Source organism: Epargyreus clarus, unplaced genomic scaffold, assembly GCF_041222505.1.
Source record: "Epargyreus clarus isolate Ecla_fem2 unplaced genomic scaffold, WU_Ecla_fem_2.2 ptg000019l, whole genome shotgun sequence".
Classification (NCBI taxonomy): domain Eukaryota; kingdom Metazoa; phylum Arthropoda; class Insecta; order Lepidoptera; family Hesperiidae; genus Epargyreus; species Epargyreus clarus.
In genome coordinates, this window is record NW_027332227.1 from 13,201,525 (window position 1) to 13,217,072 (window position 15,548).

Below are 15,548 nucleotides of genomic sequence, written 5' to 3' on the forward strand. Positions count from 1 at the left end.
ATAAAAGTTGTAAACTGGTGGAAGAAATAGTTTGATTTTATCAATATAAAGTTGGTAACCATCAGGCGGGCAGCATATTCACTCATTTAATACGAGCACTTTAATCGTATAAAAATAAAAGCTAGTAAAAATGTAATGGGTATGTAGCCCATCTTATATTAAGTGGATACTGTCGCTCATAGACAATTGGATATTATTGGTTCTGATTCCGAGTAAGATTGATGTTCTACTTTATATTCGTAAATTTTGATTTTCCTTACGCAAAAATTGGATGTATTTGTTATCAATAAATACACTCTTTATTGATAATCAATACATCCAATTTAATTTATACGTTCACAAAAAGTTATTTCGCATACAAACGGACACTACAATTCTACCAATTGTATCCAATATCCATATCCAATGTATGCAGACTGATACTTCTCAGAAGGCGAGAGCATACTAGGTACCAACTTATTAACAGTAACACCACGCCTCTAGTGTGATGGTACGGAATTGACGTCAACATGCAAAAACTTTAATTAAATCATTTGCGTATTTGTTCTATAAGTCACGATGTCTTGTAATTTGTATAATGTATTAGTAGAAGCAAGTAGACATTGTACTGTCATATTTATTAAGTCTGTATGAAATCATTGCCTTTTTCATTTTCCTTTTACGTTGGAGTGTACGGCTACCTATTTTTGAGAAAGATGCGCTATTGAAATTCCTGTAAATCAGATCGTATTGGAGAAGCGTCACTTTAATTGATAAATGCTTGTTAATAATATTTATACATTTATTGTCTACCAGAGATCGGTTACGAATAGGCAAAATTGACAATTTTCGATTGTTGCTCATTGAAACTTTTGTTCACTATAATTATATATGTAATCAGTTTATAACATATGTTGTATTATTGCACGACTCATGATGCGAAGCATCAGAGAGTGCTTTACGATCGAAAAATTTTTTTCGCTTCATTTTGGCGGCTATTTTTATTATTATAGCCTTGATAGTTCACGGAATCAAGATATTTTGCATACTATTGTCGAGATAATTTAATGGAGATTAATTCCATACTTTTTAAAAGTTGATTTACTGCAATAGAATTGGAAAAAAACACCAAAATAGGTCAAAAAATTTTCCTGTCCGTCATGTGTGAAACCTGAAAACACTGTAACTAGTGAAAAAATCCATCATTTGAGTTAAAAAAATTTTTAAAAAATTCTAATCGACAATTGTAGGTCACTGAATGCAAATGGCTAATTATTTCAGTGTCGTTTAATTACAATTAATGAAAAACGAAAACTACAAGACTGTACATCTATTTATATTCATAGAAAATTAACATATGGATGGTGATATATCTATAAATATTATGTACATTTATTCCACCAGGGGCGCTTGTGCAGTACCTTCTTCCTACTACAGCTGTTTTTTCGGCAATTAATTTTGAACGACTTAAGTTTTTTTATATTTCATAATTAAATGAGCATTATGAGTCGTGCACTTTTGGATTTTCCAAACTTTTTGTTTTTATAGTAGGCGTCACATTGAAAGACTAAACTAAGTAGGAACATTGTAATTTTTTTATAAAATGTTTTTGTGGTAACGGTAATTTACTACACATCGTCAATGTCACCGTTTTTGGTTCTAATCTTTATTGTCTTGGTTTATCCAGATATTATGCGATATTAACGACCTCGTAAAGAAAAATCGCGTGAGTAGGAAAACGTGTAAATAAAACCTGTGGTAATATAAATTATATAATTTGTTTACGTAGATAATAATTGATTTTCGTCATCCATATATAAACATATTATCGTTCTGCTGGGTATGAGTTTTAAGGTGAGTAGATTCAGCCCATAAGTCAGTATAATGCTCTAGTGTGAATTGAGACACGAAGGAGAGCACTTTTGACAACTTTTTTAGACCAGTTCCAGGCAAGTAAATTTCTTCATTCTTTTTATTCTTCACCGTTAAAGGAGTGAATCAATTTCTAATCACCGATAGTTTTGTTTAATCAATGAGGTAAGGTAAGGGCTGCATCCTTCTAATTAGAACCCTTGAAGACTAAGTAAGTTATACAAGGCATTCCAACATAGTTTTCAGGTGTCGCACATCCATGACTTAACTTAGGTAGGACTCACATTCTATTTAGAGCTATCCTGATGGTCATGGGCGGCAGTTGCCACTTGCCTTCAGATGAATGAAGATGATTTCAGAAGAATGATGATGATTGCCTTTTGAAGGTGGTAGAACCCTTTGTGGTTTGACTCCGGCGGCACCACCACCACACTTATTTCTGCCTCATAACAGCACTGTTAGGCTGCTAGGCTGCTATGTTCCGTTTTAAAGGGTGTGGTAAGGGAGACATACTTTTCCGAGGTGTTCCAGCTTAGTCCTCAGGGGCAGCGGTACATCTGTGTCCGACCTCAGGTAGGAATATCTAATCCTATCTGGGGTTGATTACAGATGTCCATGGGCGGCAGTAGCCACTTACCATCAGGTGGAATGCATGCTCGTCTGCTACTCCTATACTATAAAAAAATAGGTCCAAGCGCAGCTAGTAAACGAGAAATAAATATTTGAATGTTATTGAGACTTATTTTTTAATACCTCTTCTCCTGAATGAGTGATATCATCTGGTGATATCTAGTTCTACCTAAAGTAGCTTGTTATAACTAGCAGCTGGTATTTCAATGGCTCGTCAATTGGTATCACGTGTTTTGATAAGTGCGTACTTTAGTACTTTAGTACTTTGCCCTTGACTCGTGAGGTTTATTTATCTACACACCGGTGTAGTAATAAAAGAAACTGTTGTATTATCTAATCAACATGGATTTTTAACTGCAATTTACTCAGAGGTATATTTGTTATACTCCAAGTGATACGGTTTTTTCATATTTTTTTACCGACTACGATATAAGGACTGTTTTTAGAAACAAATGCATGACTTAAATGATTTTAACGAATGAGTTTTAATTGGGTTCATCTTGCGTGAGAAATACTTAAAATATTGAAATTCACACACACACATGCGATTTTTTTCTCAGTTGCTTTTCCGGTTTCGAAAATGTGTGATTTATTAATGTTACACTACTGGGCACGTCTACGCTGTTACGGGTGTTTTAAAATCGTCCTTAAGACCTCCGCTAAGGGTTAGCGACTGCTATCCAGTGATAACTGCTTAATATGTCATCCGAAGCATGGAAGGGTGTATGAAGTTTAGCCACTTAGCGGTTATCCGAATTTCCGAAAGCAACGTTAGACTACTTTGTAGATCGGTTAAGCTTTACAAAATAAATGGCATGAGCAATCCAAATGCATTTCATTCGTTCCACTCATGATCATTAATAAGAACACCTCATGAAAATAGTACTCGAAAACACCTCAAAAATAAAATATAATAATTGGAGTTATTGTAGCATTAATAATAGGAAATATAATAATAGGATGCATTATCAACCATACGAACCGTTAGTGATACAGGGCGGATGGGGTTGTGCAAACAGTGAAATATAGGTACTTACAAGATCAGAGCGACTTGAACTGTTATCGAGACATGGAGTGACCGGATGGTAGTAGATAACTGGCGGAAGTGATAAAGATGTCTCGTTATTCTGGTGTAGGCACAATGATAATTTCGTTGTAGAATATTAAATAATATGTTCGGGTTTTTTATATGCAACTAATGTAAATAAATCAGAAAAATGTTCGATGTTCTTAATTCGGCCCCTCCTACGTATAATATCGTAACTGCAAAATTAAAACTTTACAGGAGAGCTTTACAAAGTTTCGGATATGCTAAAATTCGAATAAAATCTGCATTTTTTCAGGTATCTCTATGAAATTTGGTACATATATTTTATTTTAACACATTAAAATAAGGCAATTAATGCAGTAAAAACGAAAAGGTACTTTTGTGGGTTACGATATTATACGGAGGAGGGGTCGATTTCATTACGTCACTATTAATCATGTTGACCATGTGCGAATCGGTAGACTTTTCATGTCTTTGGGAGTTTTAGAATGGGCACTTTAAAATTCCTTGTAGCAAGCAAGGGTGTGTTTGCAGGTTCTCTCGCAATTATATTTTTCGTCTTCGTCAAGGTGACTTGGTATTAATTCATTTCTGATACATAAATTGGAAAATTCAAAGATTTATAAACTAGCTTATATCGATTTTTTCTTATTCGGTTGCGACTGTTTAAACACATTCTTAACATTACAAAAAAATGATTCTTGATAAAGTAATCGAATAATTCGGTGGTGCTAATTCTGAAAATTACATTTTGTTCATGAAGTACGTAATTTGGTCCGTTTGTTCTGATATAATAACGAATATTAAGTTAAAGGAAAATTTCCAGAAAATATTACTTACGCTTCCGTAAATCTAAAATAGCCGCTTCTGACCTACTTTCTTATAAATTGTTTGTATTACAATATAAAATAATCTTTATGAATCCAAGTTTGAGGGTGTAGTAAGGGAGACTTATTTAAGGCGTTCCAACGTGTTCTTCAGGGGTACCTGTGGCCGACCTTAGATTATTTGGGGTTGATTGTAGATGTCCATGGGTGGCAGTAGCCACTTACTATCAGATGGACTGCATGCTCGTTTGCTACTTCTATACAATAAAAAAATCAATACCACCAATCAAAATCATAAAAGCATATTGCTTAGATTTATCTTATTTTTGATGCACTATAAAAACTAATATAAACCATTTCATTGTGATAACGGCTGTCCTAAATTTGGTGAATGAAAGTAACAGACATAAATCGCAGTTATCGTCGGCAACTTACATTTGTCCAGATAAGACCCCGGCGAAAGATCTGGGCTAATTACTCTCAATAACGAAGTTGGACTATATTTCTTATTACTGTTTTGTGGCTATCCGCAGTAACTTTTTGCGTGTGGTCGTATACAAATTCCAGTTATGTTTGTAGCTGTTATAGAATTCCTTTCGCGGTAGTTGCTGATCACTGACTGTATGGCAATTTGCTGCTACATATGAAGTTATTTATTTGCGTTAAAAATATTAATTGATTTCGAGGCATTTTATTTTATATTATTCTGCAACTCGCCTAAAGATGGCACCATTTGTATTTTTTTAGTAACGCTATGGATTTTTTTTGAACATCTTGGCAAGCTGTAAACTGCGATTTTTTGATAAAAGCCCTCGATATGACCTAGCCTTATTTTTCTTTTTTTCGTGGGGAAACCCTTCATGGGTTCCTTTCGGCTGTGGGGGCAGTGGAGAGGATAAGCCGGACTCTTACTCGCTAAAACCCCACGATGTTTCTCTGGACGTCCTTAATCGGGACCACGGGTACGCTAGCGGGACATCACTATATTCACCAAACATCCAATGTTTAAAGCTGAGATGTGTAACATCATTTTATTTGAATTTTAAGAATTTCAGAAAAAAAAGTATTTTGAAAGTTGTGTTTGAATTCATTGTATTGATTGACTTCCACGCGTATCTTTGAACTACATTTACGAGTTGTTTGTAAAAAAAGACAAATATATCCCGTTATCATTTAATGACGCAATCGCAATAATTAAGGAAAATGAAAACATTTGCTCCTATATATAAATGATTATTACTCATTGGAAATTTAATTAAATCCACTAATATAAATAACAACAAATATTCCATCATCATCCTGTTGTTTTGCAGTATTGCGACGGATTTATATGTAAGGAAGTTAATAATAATAATAATATAATAATCTTTTATTTCGGATATGTCCATAGATGTCCATAGATGTTAGTCATGGTATATCGCATAGGACTTGGGTGGGTTAATAGTAGAGATGCAACGGATAGTTGTTTGGCCGGATACCGGATACCGGATATTCGGCCTGATCACCGGCCGAATATCCGGTATCCGGCCGCCGAATATTCGGCCGGCCAAACGATACCTACATTTTAGTTTGGCGGCGGGCGCTTCGTGCAGGTTTCAACCTGTTACGTTCGCGCGGACCGAGGCAAGAAACGAGTTTTATTAGTTCAGTGTACGGAAATATTCCGTATGCAGTACACGTGCGCCCGCCTATTTTGCTGAATAGATAAGTTTTTTTTTGTGTTTAATGTGTATAGTAGTGTATACGTAATTGTGAACTCGTACTTCATTCTGTGTTTATTTTATTTGTTTAAAATAATGGCAAATAAACGATCTCCGTTGTGGAACTATTTTGAAATAGAAAAAGACGATGCAAAGTACGTAGTGTGTTTAATTTGCAAATTAATATTATCTCGTGGTGGCGAAGGGAAGAAGGCAGGGACTTCCTCTATGAAAAACCATTTGCAAAGCAAGCATCCCGACAAATTCTCCGAAATTTACGGTGGTCCATCTTCAACTTCATGCGGCGGAAGCAGAACTTTTCCTTCTACGAGTTCATTTGCAAGTACGAGCGCTCCCGCTCAGCCGGCTTCACATAAACAATTATTTTATTTGATTAAGAATTAACATACGATACGCTACGATTGGTTGAATGGATACTAATGCTGATCATAGGATTCCTTAACAATCTTAACTATTTTAAATGAGGCTTTTTGATAAGTTTAAATTGTACGTTAAAGGTAATAAACAAATATTCATAATTTGTTGTTGTTTTCTTGTATACTAACCATTTTTCAAAGTTAAATACCAAACAGAATCACTATTCGGTATCCGGCCGGATAGTGTGTAACTATCCGGTATTCGGCCGGATAGTAAAATAATGGCCGGATAGGCCGGATACCGGATAGCAACCGGATATCCGTTGCATCTCTAGTTAATAGCTTATACGTCGTAAAGATAAACGCTTCCAGTTAGGATTAATCTGGAACATCTTGTGTTAATATGTCTATGTGTCTTACCATTTTAATTAGAATCTAGCTGTTGACACAAATAAAATAGGTGTGGACCACCTTTAACTGCCCTTACAGTCGAACTACCAAGTGCACTGCTAAGCACGGATCCCTTTCCCTTACACATACACCATAGGCAAGGCTTGAAGTATACACTACCAAGCTACTTCAATGGGGATGGATGGAGTATGTACGGGGTGTGGATCAACTAGTGTTGGAACTATTCATAACGCTTGTTAGGCCTCCGATAAGGTTTAACGGCTTTTGTTCAATGATAATCTCTGTCTATCCACTATCTACATATCAAGACACTACGCGACATCTTCGTGGAAGAAAAGACGTGTCTTTCAGAGCATGGACGTATGCATGAAATTTAGCCACTAGCGGACACCCATCCAACTACCGCCCGCCCCGACGTACCCAACGTGTCAACTTCGACTTTCTATATCTAGACAAGCTCCGGCGTTATGACCAATTCAAATCTTCTTTAATTTAAAATTTTAAAAAATCTTTTCATCGTTAGTATTTTAATATTTTACAATACCGCCAGGCTCTACACATGTTTTTCACACAAACATTGAAAGATCAAAGAGATCAATGACGCATGTAACGTCATGTTTTTGCACTGATGATTGTGTATTGTTAAGTTTTTGCGCATTTTAATCAAGATATGATCGATATCTATTGTATATTGTTTTAAATAACGCTGATTTATTATTGGTTCTATCTTCATTATCCTGTTGGAGCGGTTGCGATATTAATTTACTTAATAAATATAACTTTTTCTATACAAACTACATCTAACTTATTTAAGGTTTATATAGCGTTTCTAATTTATACCGGCACTATAAATTACACGAAAGCTGTAGGAAGGGAAATAGTTAGGTTGCCTTTCCATCCGAGATACACGAGGTAGATATGAATATGCATTAAATTCGCCAATAATTGATTGAATTTTCCAGAATGAATTTGAATTAAATAAAAATATGATTTTAATTGAATATTTGAAATAATTTGAATTGAATTGAATCAAAATCATTGAATGAAAGTGATCATTGAATGAAATCAGTGAATTTAAAAGTTTAGCTAACTTGTACGTCTCTAATGGAAAGACACCCTTACGAAGGGCATTTAGCACTCTTAGCGACGATTGTATTAAATTTAGGGTATGGTCAGGTAGACATAATAAAACTATATGACCCGACATAACTAATATGAGGTATTTAAACTTAATCCTTACAAGTTCAAACGCACCTGTGATCGACCTCAGGGGTAGGGCCTGCTTTGAAATTTAATGTCTGTGTCAGCCCACGTCAATAACCTAACGTAAACCTAGCAAATTAGAAAGGCATTTTATGAAAGATCGTAAATCCTAATAAATTTATTTAACTGGTTAAATAGTTATGTATTGCTACTAATTACAGATGAAATAATAAATCTGTTATTGATATAGGCAACATAACTTTGATCTTTTTAAGAGTTTATACTAATTTTATATAATGTATACGTTATTTAATAATTATATTTACCAGTAATAGGAGCCCAAAGAATATTAGGTCATAGCTCACTGCGCTGGTCTGAATGCGAAATGGCATGGTGAAATAAAATGGCATGTGGCTGACTTTAAGATCTTTTTTTTAAAGTCTCGGGCGTGCAAGGCATCCTCATGTTTTCATCCTCGATGTTTTCCTTTACCGTTTAAGCAAGTGATGAAATTAATTTGTAAATCTCATATAACTTGATAAATATATTGACCTTAAATCTCCAGTTCATAGTCATATTCTGAGTTTCTGACCTATTTTTCACTGCATTTGTCACCATGCTCGTTAGTTATTTATTTAGTAAAAAGGTACCTATTCCAAACTAAAACAACTTGTTATTTAAACATCGTTTTGTTATCAGGGATTTTAAATATGAATCAATGCCTAGACAATGAGAATTCCCAGCGGGGAAAAACTTCGTCCACAATCTGAAACAATATATACCTATCGTTACATTATCGTGTAAACAGGACACATGCATTAGTAGGTACTAATTAATTACTTTGCGTAATAGATAAAGTTAGCTCCAGAACCTTTGGTCAGCATTATTAGTTAATTTGTTTTTCAAAGGTGTTAGGATCCTTTGAGATACGTCAATTTTATTTCTTGACCTTGTAGCAGAAGTGTATAGTTAGGCCGGATATGGAGGTTTGGAGGCCCTGGGTAACGAAGGAGTGGTGGCCCTTAATTATTTTTGGATTAAGAAGAACTACTTGTTTCGACAAGCCTTTTAAACATTTATTGGCAACGAATAAAATTATTTCTAAAAAAAAAATGTATTAGTGCAAATATTGTCGTTAAAAATGCGAAAAAGCTGTTTAAAAAAGACGCAAAAGAAATTTGTATAATATTTATCTCTATTGTGCGGCCCCTCTCTTGTGGAGGCCTGGGGCAGTAGCCCCGCCCATGTCCAACGCTGTTGTGTACATTTACACGAGGAGATTCAATTCATCTACGATCCATTTAAATCTCGCTTCGGAGAGCACGTAGGCGATAGATTGTTATAATTGGATAACAGACGTTAAATCTTTTGGAGGTCACAGAGACGGTTCGAAAATAGCTCCTATTCGGGATGTACGAGTGCTTTTATTAATATAGAGGTAATAGACGGGAATGCAATCTGATGATACATGGTCTGTACCGCCAACGAACATACTCGTATGTAACAACAGCATATAGAACAGGTGTTCTACCTAAAGTTCATGACAGATATGTTGGTACTCTTGGGGACTAGGATCGTAGCCTCGTATGTAAGTTTGTTGGCATTCACAATCTTTCACCGAAACCCAAAAACTGCGTTGGGCTAGAAACAGGTATGGATGTGGCACCTCTCCGGTCGAACTACACCTTCCTCCACTAATCCGCATAGAAAACCGTGGTACATCAGTAATTCAGTATGTTCCAAGTCTTCCCAGACCGTGTAGAGGAACCTGTGTTCAACAATGGGACATAAAAAGACAGTCTGCATTGCTATAGTAGTTTTTTTATGATATAGGAGTAGCAGACGAGCATGCAGTCCACGCCAGTCAACCCCAGATAGGATTAGATATTCCTACTTGAGGTCAGTAACAGATGCGCCGCTATCCCTGAGCTGGAACGCCTCGGAAAAGTATGTCTCCCACCTTACCACACCCTTCAAACCAGAACATAGCAGCGCTTAACACTGCTGTGATGAGGCAGAAATAGGTGTGGCGGTAGTGCCGCTAGAGTCGAACCACAAAGGTTTGTACCACCTTCAATTTAATTACAAGTTACTACATACTAGCCTATAAAGATATGGTAAAAATAAATTACGGGTAGATTAACTAGTACTATATCTTTATTGGCTCATTATCTTGTATCTTACATGAAGATGATCAAAGTGCATTCTAGAATCTTTTTAAACCCCTTAAAATTCTTATCGAGGACAAAAACAAGGCAAAGATAAAGTGTCATCGCGCACGAGCAATTCGCGCAAACGTATCTGCTTAATAGGTAGCTAAAGCGATTATCGCAAGATAATATGTACGTACCTAATATTACAGTGACACAATGTTGATACAGGATTACAGGGGGTTTACCGTGTCCAATCTGACCAATACATATAGTGTGACGATTGCTGTCCACTTCCATTGTCTCCGCGATTTGATAGATGAACTGTCGGATCCACAACAATTATTATTTGATTTTCTTGTTGTTCCTCGTTACAAATATGAATATCATCTTGCTTTTCTTTTTGGTGAAGTCCTTCTTGATCGCCGCGCCTATCGGTAATTCTTTTGTAAAGTGTTGTGAAGTTGTAGTGTTTTTAACTAAATCGCTTCAAATGTATTTTTTGAAAGCAGTAGATTGAATGTAGTAGATATCACCAATACTGATGTAGTTGTCACTGTAGCCTATCAGGACTGGAGTTTCAAGAGATGTCGATTACAAATGCAATGCAATCTTCAAGACGTTTTGAAAACCTCGTCTAGGTTTCCGCATACGCCTCAAGTTCAAAAATTGGTGCAGTGAAGATCAGCACAGAAAAGCTTCTTCCATCGGTCTCTATGCGTCCATGACGTAACAAAGATAATCCACGTGTAAGACTTAAGATATAATTTTGCTTTCCCAGTTGAAGCGAGGCTATGTGATGTGGTGCCAATCCGTTCGTGGGGTGTCGGTGTACCAGCGTTGCATGACAGGGACTTGCAGACACCCGTGGGGCTGGTGGTGGTGACGCACACCGTGACGTCAGAGTGCTCATCCGAAGGCGAATGTATACGGATCGCGCAAGCCATCCGCAACAACCAAATTAATAACGGCTTCAGGGATATTGGATTGTCGTAAGTGGTTTTTCTACGTTGTACAGTATAATGATATCTTCGTAGTCAAATCCTCATGGCTAAGGGTCGTGACCATCAAAAACAGCCTTGTCTATGATGGTCTTCCATGTGGTGCGACTCTGTGCTATTTCTATGGAATTGTAGACTGTATAACGATTCCGTAATTAAAAACCGTTTTTGCATTCAAATATACCATATCGATATACATGATAATATACCTATCGATAAGATATAAGTAAATATAATATCTTTAAACGAGCAATTCTTGTATATATTAACGTGCACCATTATTAGTCGAATGTCACGCTTCACGGATCTGTCAATTGTTTGCCTTCCTGGAACCCCTCCACTAATAATTAAACTTTATGGTATGGTATTAAAGTTCAAATTGACTTTTAAGTATTATTACGAATCTTTTGAACGGGAATATAGAAAAGGTATTGTTTTTAGACTTTTTCAGGCATTTTTTTAATTTTTTTCTCTCCGTAAGAACCATCCTTGTACTTCAAGGAATATTATAAAAAAAGAATTATCGAAATCGGTTTAGCTGTTCTCGAGATTTGCTATTAGCAACAGATATAGCGATTTATTTTTATATTATAGAGAATAATCGGTATTTTTGTTTTATTATTACAACACCGAGCAAAGCTCTGTCATCCTGGTACTGAAGTTTAAAACGGACATTTTCCGCTTAAGTTATGCTTGCTATTTTTTAGAAGATTAAAGTAAACGATCATTCTAGCTGAGGATAGGTGGGCACTGCCCCCCATGTACAATATAAATGCTAGTGCATCAGATAAGTTTCTTACCAAAGGTAGGTTTTTTTTTTTTTTTTTTTTTATAATATAAGAGTAGCAGACGAGCATGCAGTCCACCTGATGGTAAGTGGCTACTGCCGCCCATGGACATCTGTAATCAACCCCAGATAGGATTAGATATTCCTACCTGAGGTCGGCCACAGATGCGCCGCTACCCCTGAGGACTAAGCTGGAACGCCTCGGAAAAGTCTGTCTCCCTTACCACACCTTTCAAACCGGAACACAGCAGCGCTTAACACTGCTGTTATTAGGCAGAAATAGGTGTGGCGGTGGTGCCGCCGGAGTCGAACCACAAAGGGTTCTACCACCTTCAAAAAGGTAGGTTACCTATGCGTATCTGTGGTATGGGATTTTAGAGAAAACTATCTACTACTTACTACTTAAATTTAATTTCATTGCTAAGTCTAGTAGTATATAAAATATATTTTCCGATAATTACATAGGTATTTTTAATGTTGTTGAAATAATTCTTATAAGTGCATAATATACTTGCATAACATATTAAGACTTATTAACATAGATATTAACAGACATAATTATGCATTAATTGCATTAGAATTTATTGAATTAACTAACTAAATTGATTAATTTCTAGATTCATGGTCGGTGGAAATGGAAAGATTTATGAAGGCGCTGGTTGGAAGGTCGGTGCCCATACGAAGAACTACAACGACAAATCTATCAGCCTCTCATTCATCGGCGATTTCAGAGGTTAGATCTTATTTGCTTATTAATATTAAATGGAATAGGTATTAAGTAAATTATGAATTACTTGTGTGGTATATCAGTGGTCGTAGTGTAGAAATAGTGTATTATTTTATCAAGTTATTAATAGAATGTCGTACTATGAGTCCTCAAGGGCAGCACTTGTGACGAATACCAGGTTTTCAATGCTTTCGAGTTCATTAAATTTGTTTTGTCCACTTTCTATTGAGCGGATAGTGTGCTTTAGCTTTATTGTTCAATAAAAATGTACTGGGTTACAATATATTTATTTTGATAATTTATAACTTTATTTATACTTCATTGTGATTGGGAAAATCGACTAAGAAATGTCTCCATGCCTAGTGATATTCTTTATTCTCATAATTATCAATTGTGGTATTGATGAAAAATTGGTAGATGTCTGTATAGGAGAAAATTATATTATATCTATATGTTCTAATTTTAAACCCATCTTTCACAGTGAAAGCCCCAACGCAAAAAGCATTAGACGCCGCCGAACGTTTCCTGGGATGTTTCCTCAACACTCATTACTTGGCCTACGACTACAGCTTGGTGGGTCACCGTCAGCTCGTCAGCACTATCAGTCCTGGAGACGCTCTCCAGAGGATCATCCAGACCTGGCCGCACTGGACCCACGATGTCTCAAATTTGGCTCAGTACAAGAACTGATTAATGACATTTAGTTACGAGTGGATCGAATAATGGCTATGACTTACTTTTATAATTTTGTAAGTATTTTATACTGTACTTATTGTAGTCCTATGAAAATACTCCTAGATGTAAGTTTGTGCTGTGTATTACTTTTTTGAATAATTAAACTTCACTGTATACGAATGTGTTGGTTTTCTTATTCATTATAATAGATAAACTTTTATTTATCTAAAAGCCTATCAGATCAGTATCATAATGGTTGTATGCAGTTTATAGCCTTTTCTCACTTAACCTATTTTTATTCATGAACTTACTAAATCCCACTTGATTTCATCAGCTCTGAATGTCAATGAATTTATCCACTGTTTTTGCTAAGTCCTGCTCTAAATTCAAAAATAATATATATTTTTTTAGCCTACAATCAATATAGCCACCCTACTCAGATATCTAATTTAAACCTGTGTCAGTAATTTTAGTCATTTACAAAGTAGACACACAGAAGCAGCAGCTTTTGATCGAGAGGTGCGAGGTTCAAATCTTAGGCACGCACCTCTCATTTTTCAAAGTTCTGTGCGAATTAGAAATTAATAATCACTTACTCAAACGGTGAAGGAAAATATCGTGAGGAAACCTGCAAACCTGAGAAATCTTAAAAAAAAAGAAGTATTCAAAGGTATGTGAAGTTTACCATTACTCACTTGACGCGGTGGAGTATGGCCTAATTCTTCTCATTATGAGAGGAGACCCGTGCCCAGCAGTGGGACAATAATGGGTTGCTGATGACATCAGTTTCAAATATTTAATTAGTACATGCACTATTCAGTTACATATAAAGGTAAATATTTTTTAATATATAAACATAAATCCATTAGTCAATGATTTATCATTAGTCAGTAACAGTATTGGAGAAAACAAAAACCATACATTGTGGGGTTTGAGAACTAAATTAATAAAAAAGTATATTTTTATAACGAATCCAAAAAATACATTACTTAACGAATAGTGCTGAAAGCAAAAAAAGTAATAAAAGCCAAATACTAAAGTTTGACGATAGGCAATAATTCAGTGTTTTTGCGATAGGCCAAATCGGTGAAAGAATTACGTAACAACAAAATTACTGAAACAACAATAACAAATAACAAAACAACGGAAGCTAACACAGCAACTGTTCTAGCTTGTAGAAAGTTCTTGTTTAGGGTTTGACCTTTCTTTCCCAGAACAAAGTTGTTTCCTTGATATCGATGAACTTGCGGAAAACAATAATAAGGATAAGGAAATTTTTTAGGTTTTAAGAAAATGTTTGTTTTATTATATTGAAGCAGTTATTTAGCAGGCAGTCCACCTAATGGCAAGTTGGTATCTCTAATCAACCCCATATAAAATTAGTGTCCCATCTAAGGGTTGTCACTGATGCGTTGCTACCCCTGAGGACTAACCCCTGGAACGCCTCAGATAAGTATGCTAGAGAGTCTTCCTAACCCTTCAACCTGGAACACAGCAGCCCTTGAGGCTGTTGTTATTCGGCGAAATTAGGTGTGACGGTGGTGCCGCTAGAGGAGGCACCAAAGACTCTATAGCAATATGATATTTATAGTTATGAAATATTTCTTTTGTCTAAGCGGTTCAAAATACGTTCGTGTGAAGTAATATGTTCATGAGAATCTATCAGTACATATGTATGGAGTGTGTTGTGTGTTTGGAGCAGATTACCAAATGTTTTTTCTGTAGCAAAACATTTTGTAATACAATATTGACTACGTAATTTTGTGATGCTCAACAACCTCGTATTATGTAATAATTATGGATGCACATGACTGCATTCATATATTATACTGATTGTTAAAATGCATATTTCTCACAGACTTAGATTTTTGCTTAATATTAATAAAATATCAAACAATCATTAAAAGAAGGTCAGACGTACACACAATGAAGTGAAGATGTTTTCAAACTCGCAGATAATTTTATTGTCTTCGCTAATATCTATTGAAAATATATTCATTAGGTCAGAAGTCAAAATCAAGTCGTTGCGATTCTATTGTATGTTAATTTTTACGAGTACAAATTCGTAGCTGTCAAGATAGGAACACTCAAGTATAGATAAAGGTGATTCTGACTTTAACATTACCACTAGCACTCGTTTTCTTCTTAGCAGCAGTTTTAT

At 35.6% G+C, this 15,548-nt stretch overlaps 1 protein-coding gene across 1 annotated transcript; it reads left to right on the top strand.

Moving 5' to 3' along the window:
• Positions 1–10,498: 10,498 nt before the first annotated feature.
• Positions 10,499–13,561, top strand: LOC140750270 (peptidoglycan recognition protein-like). The gene is made up of 4 exons (XM_073083713.1): positions 10,499–10,634; positions 10,979–11,189; positions 12,603–12,718; positions 13,194–13,561. Exons 1-4 carry the CDS (start codon positions 10,517–10,519, stop codon positions 13,400–13,402), a joined length of 654 nt encoding a protein of 217 aa, XP_072939814.1. The 5' UTR covers positions 10,499–10,516; the 3' UTR covers positions 13,403–13,561.
• Positions 13,562–15,548: the final 1,987 nt, after the last annotated feature.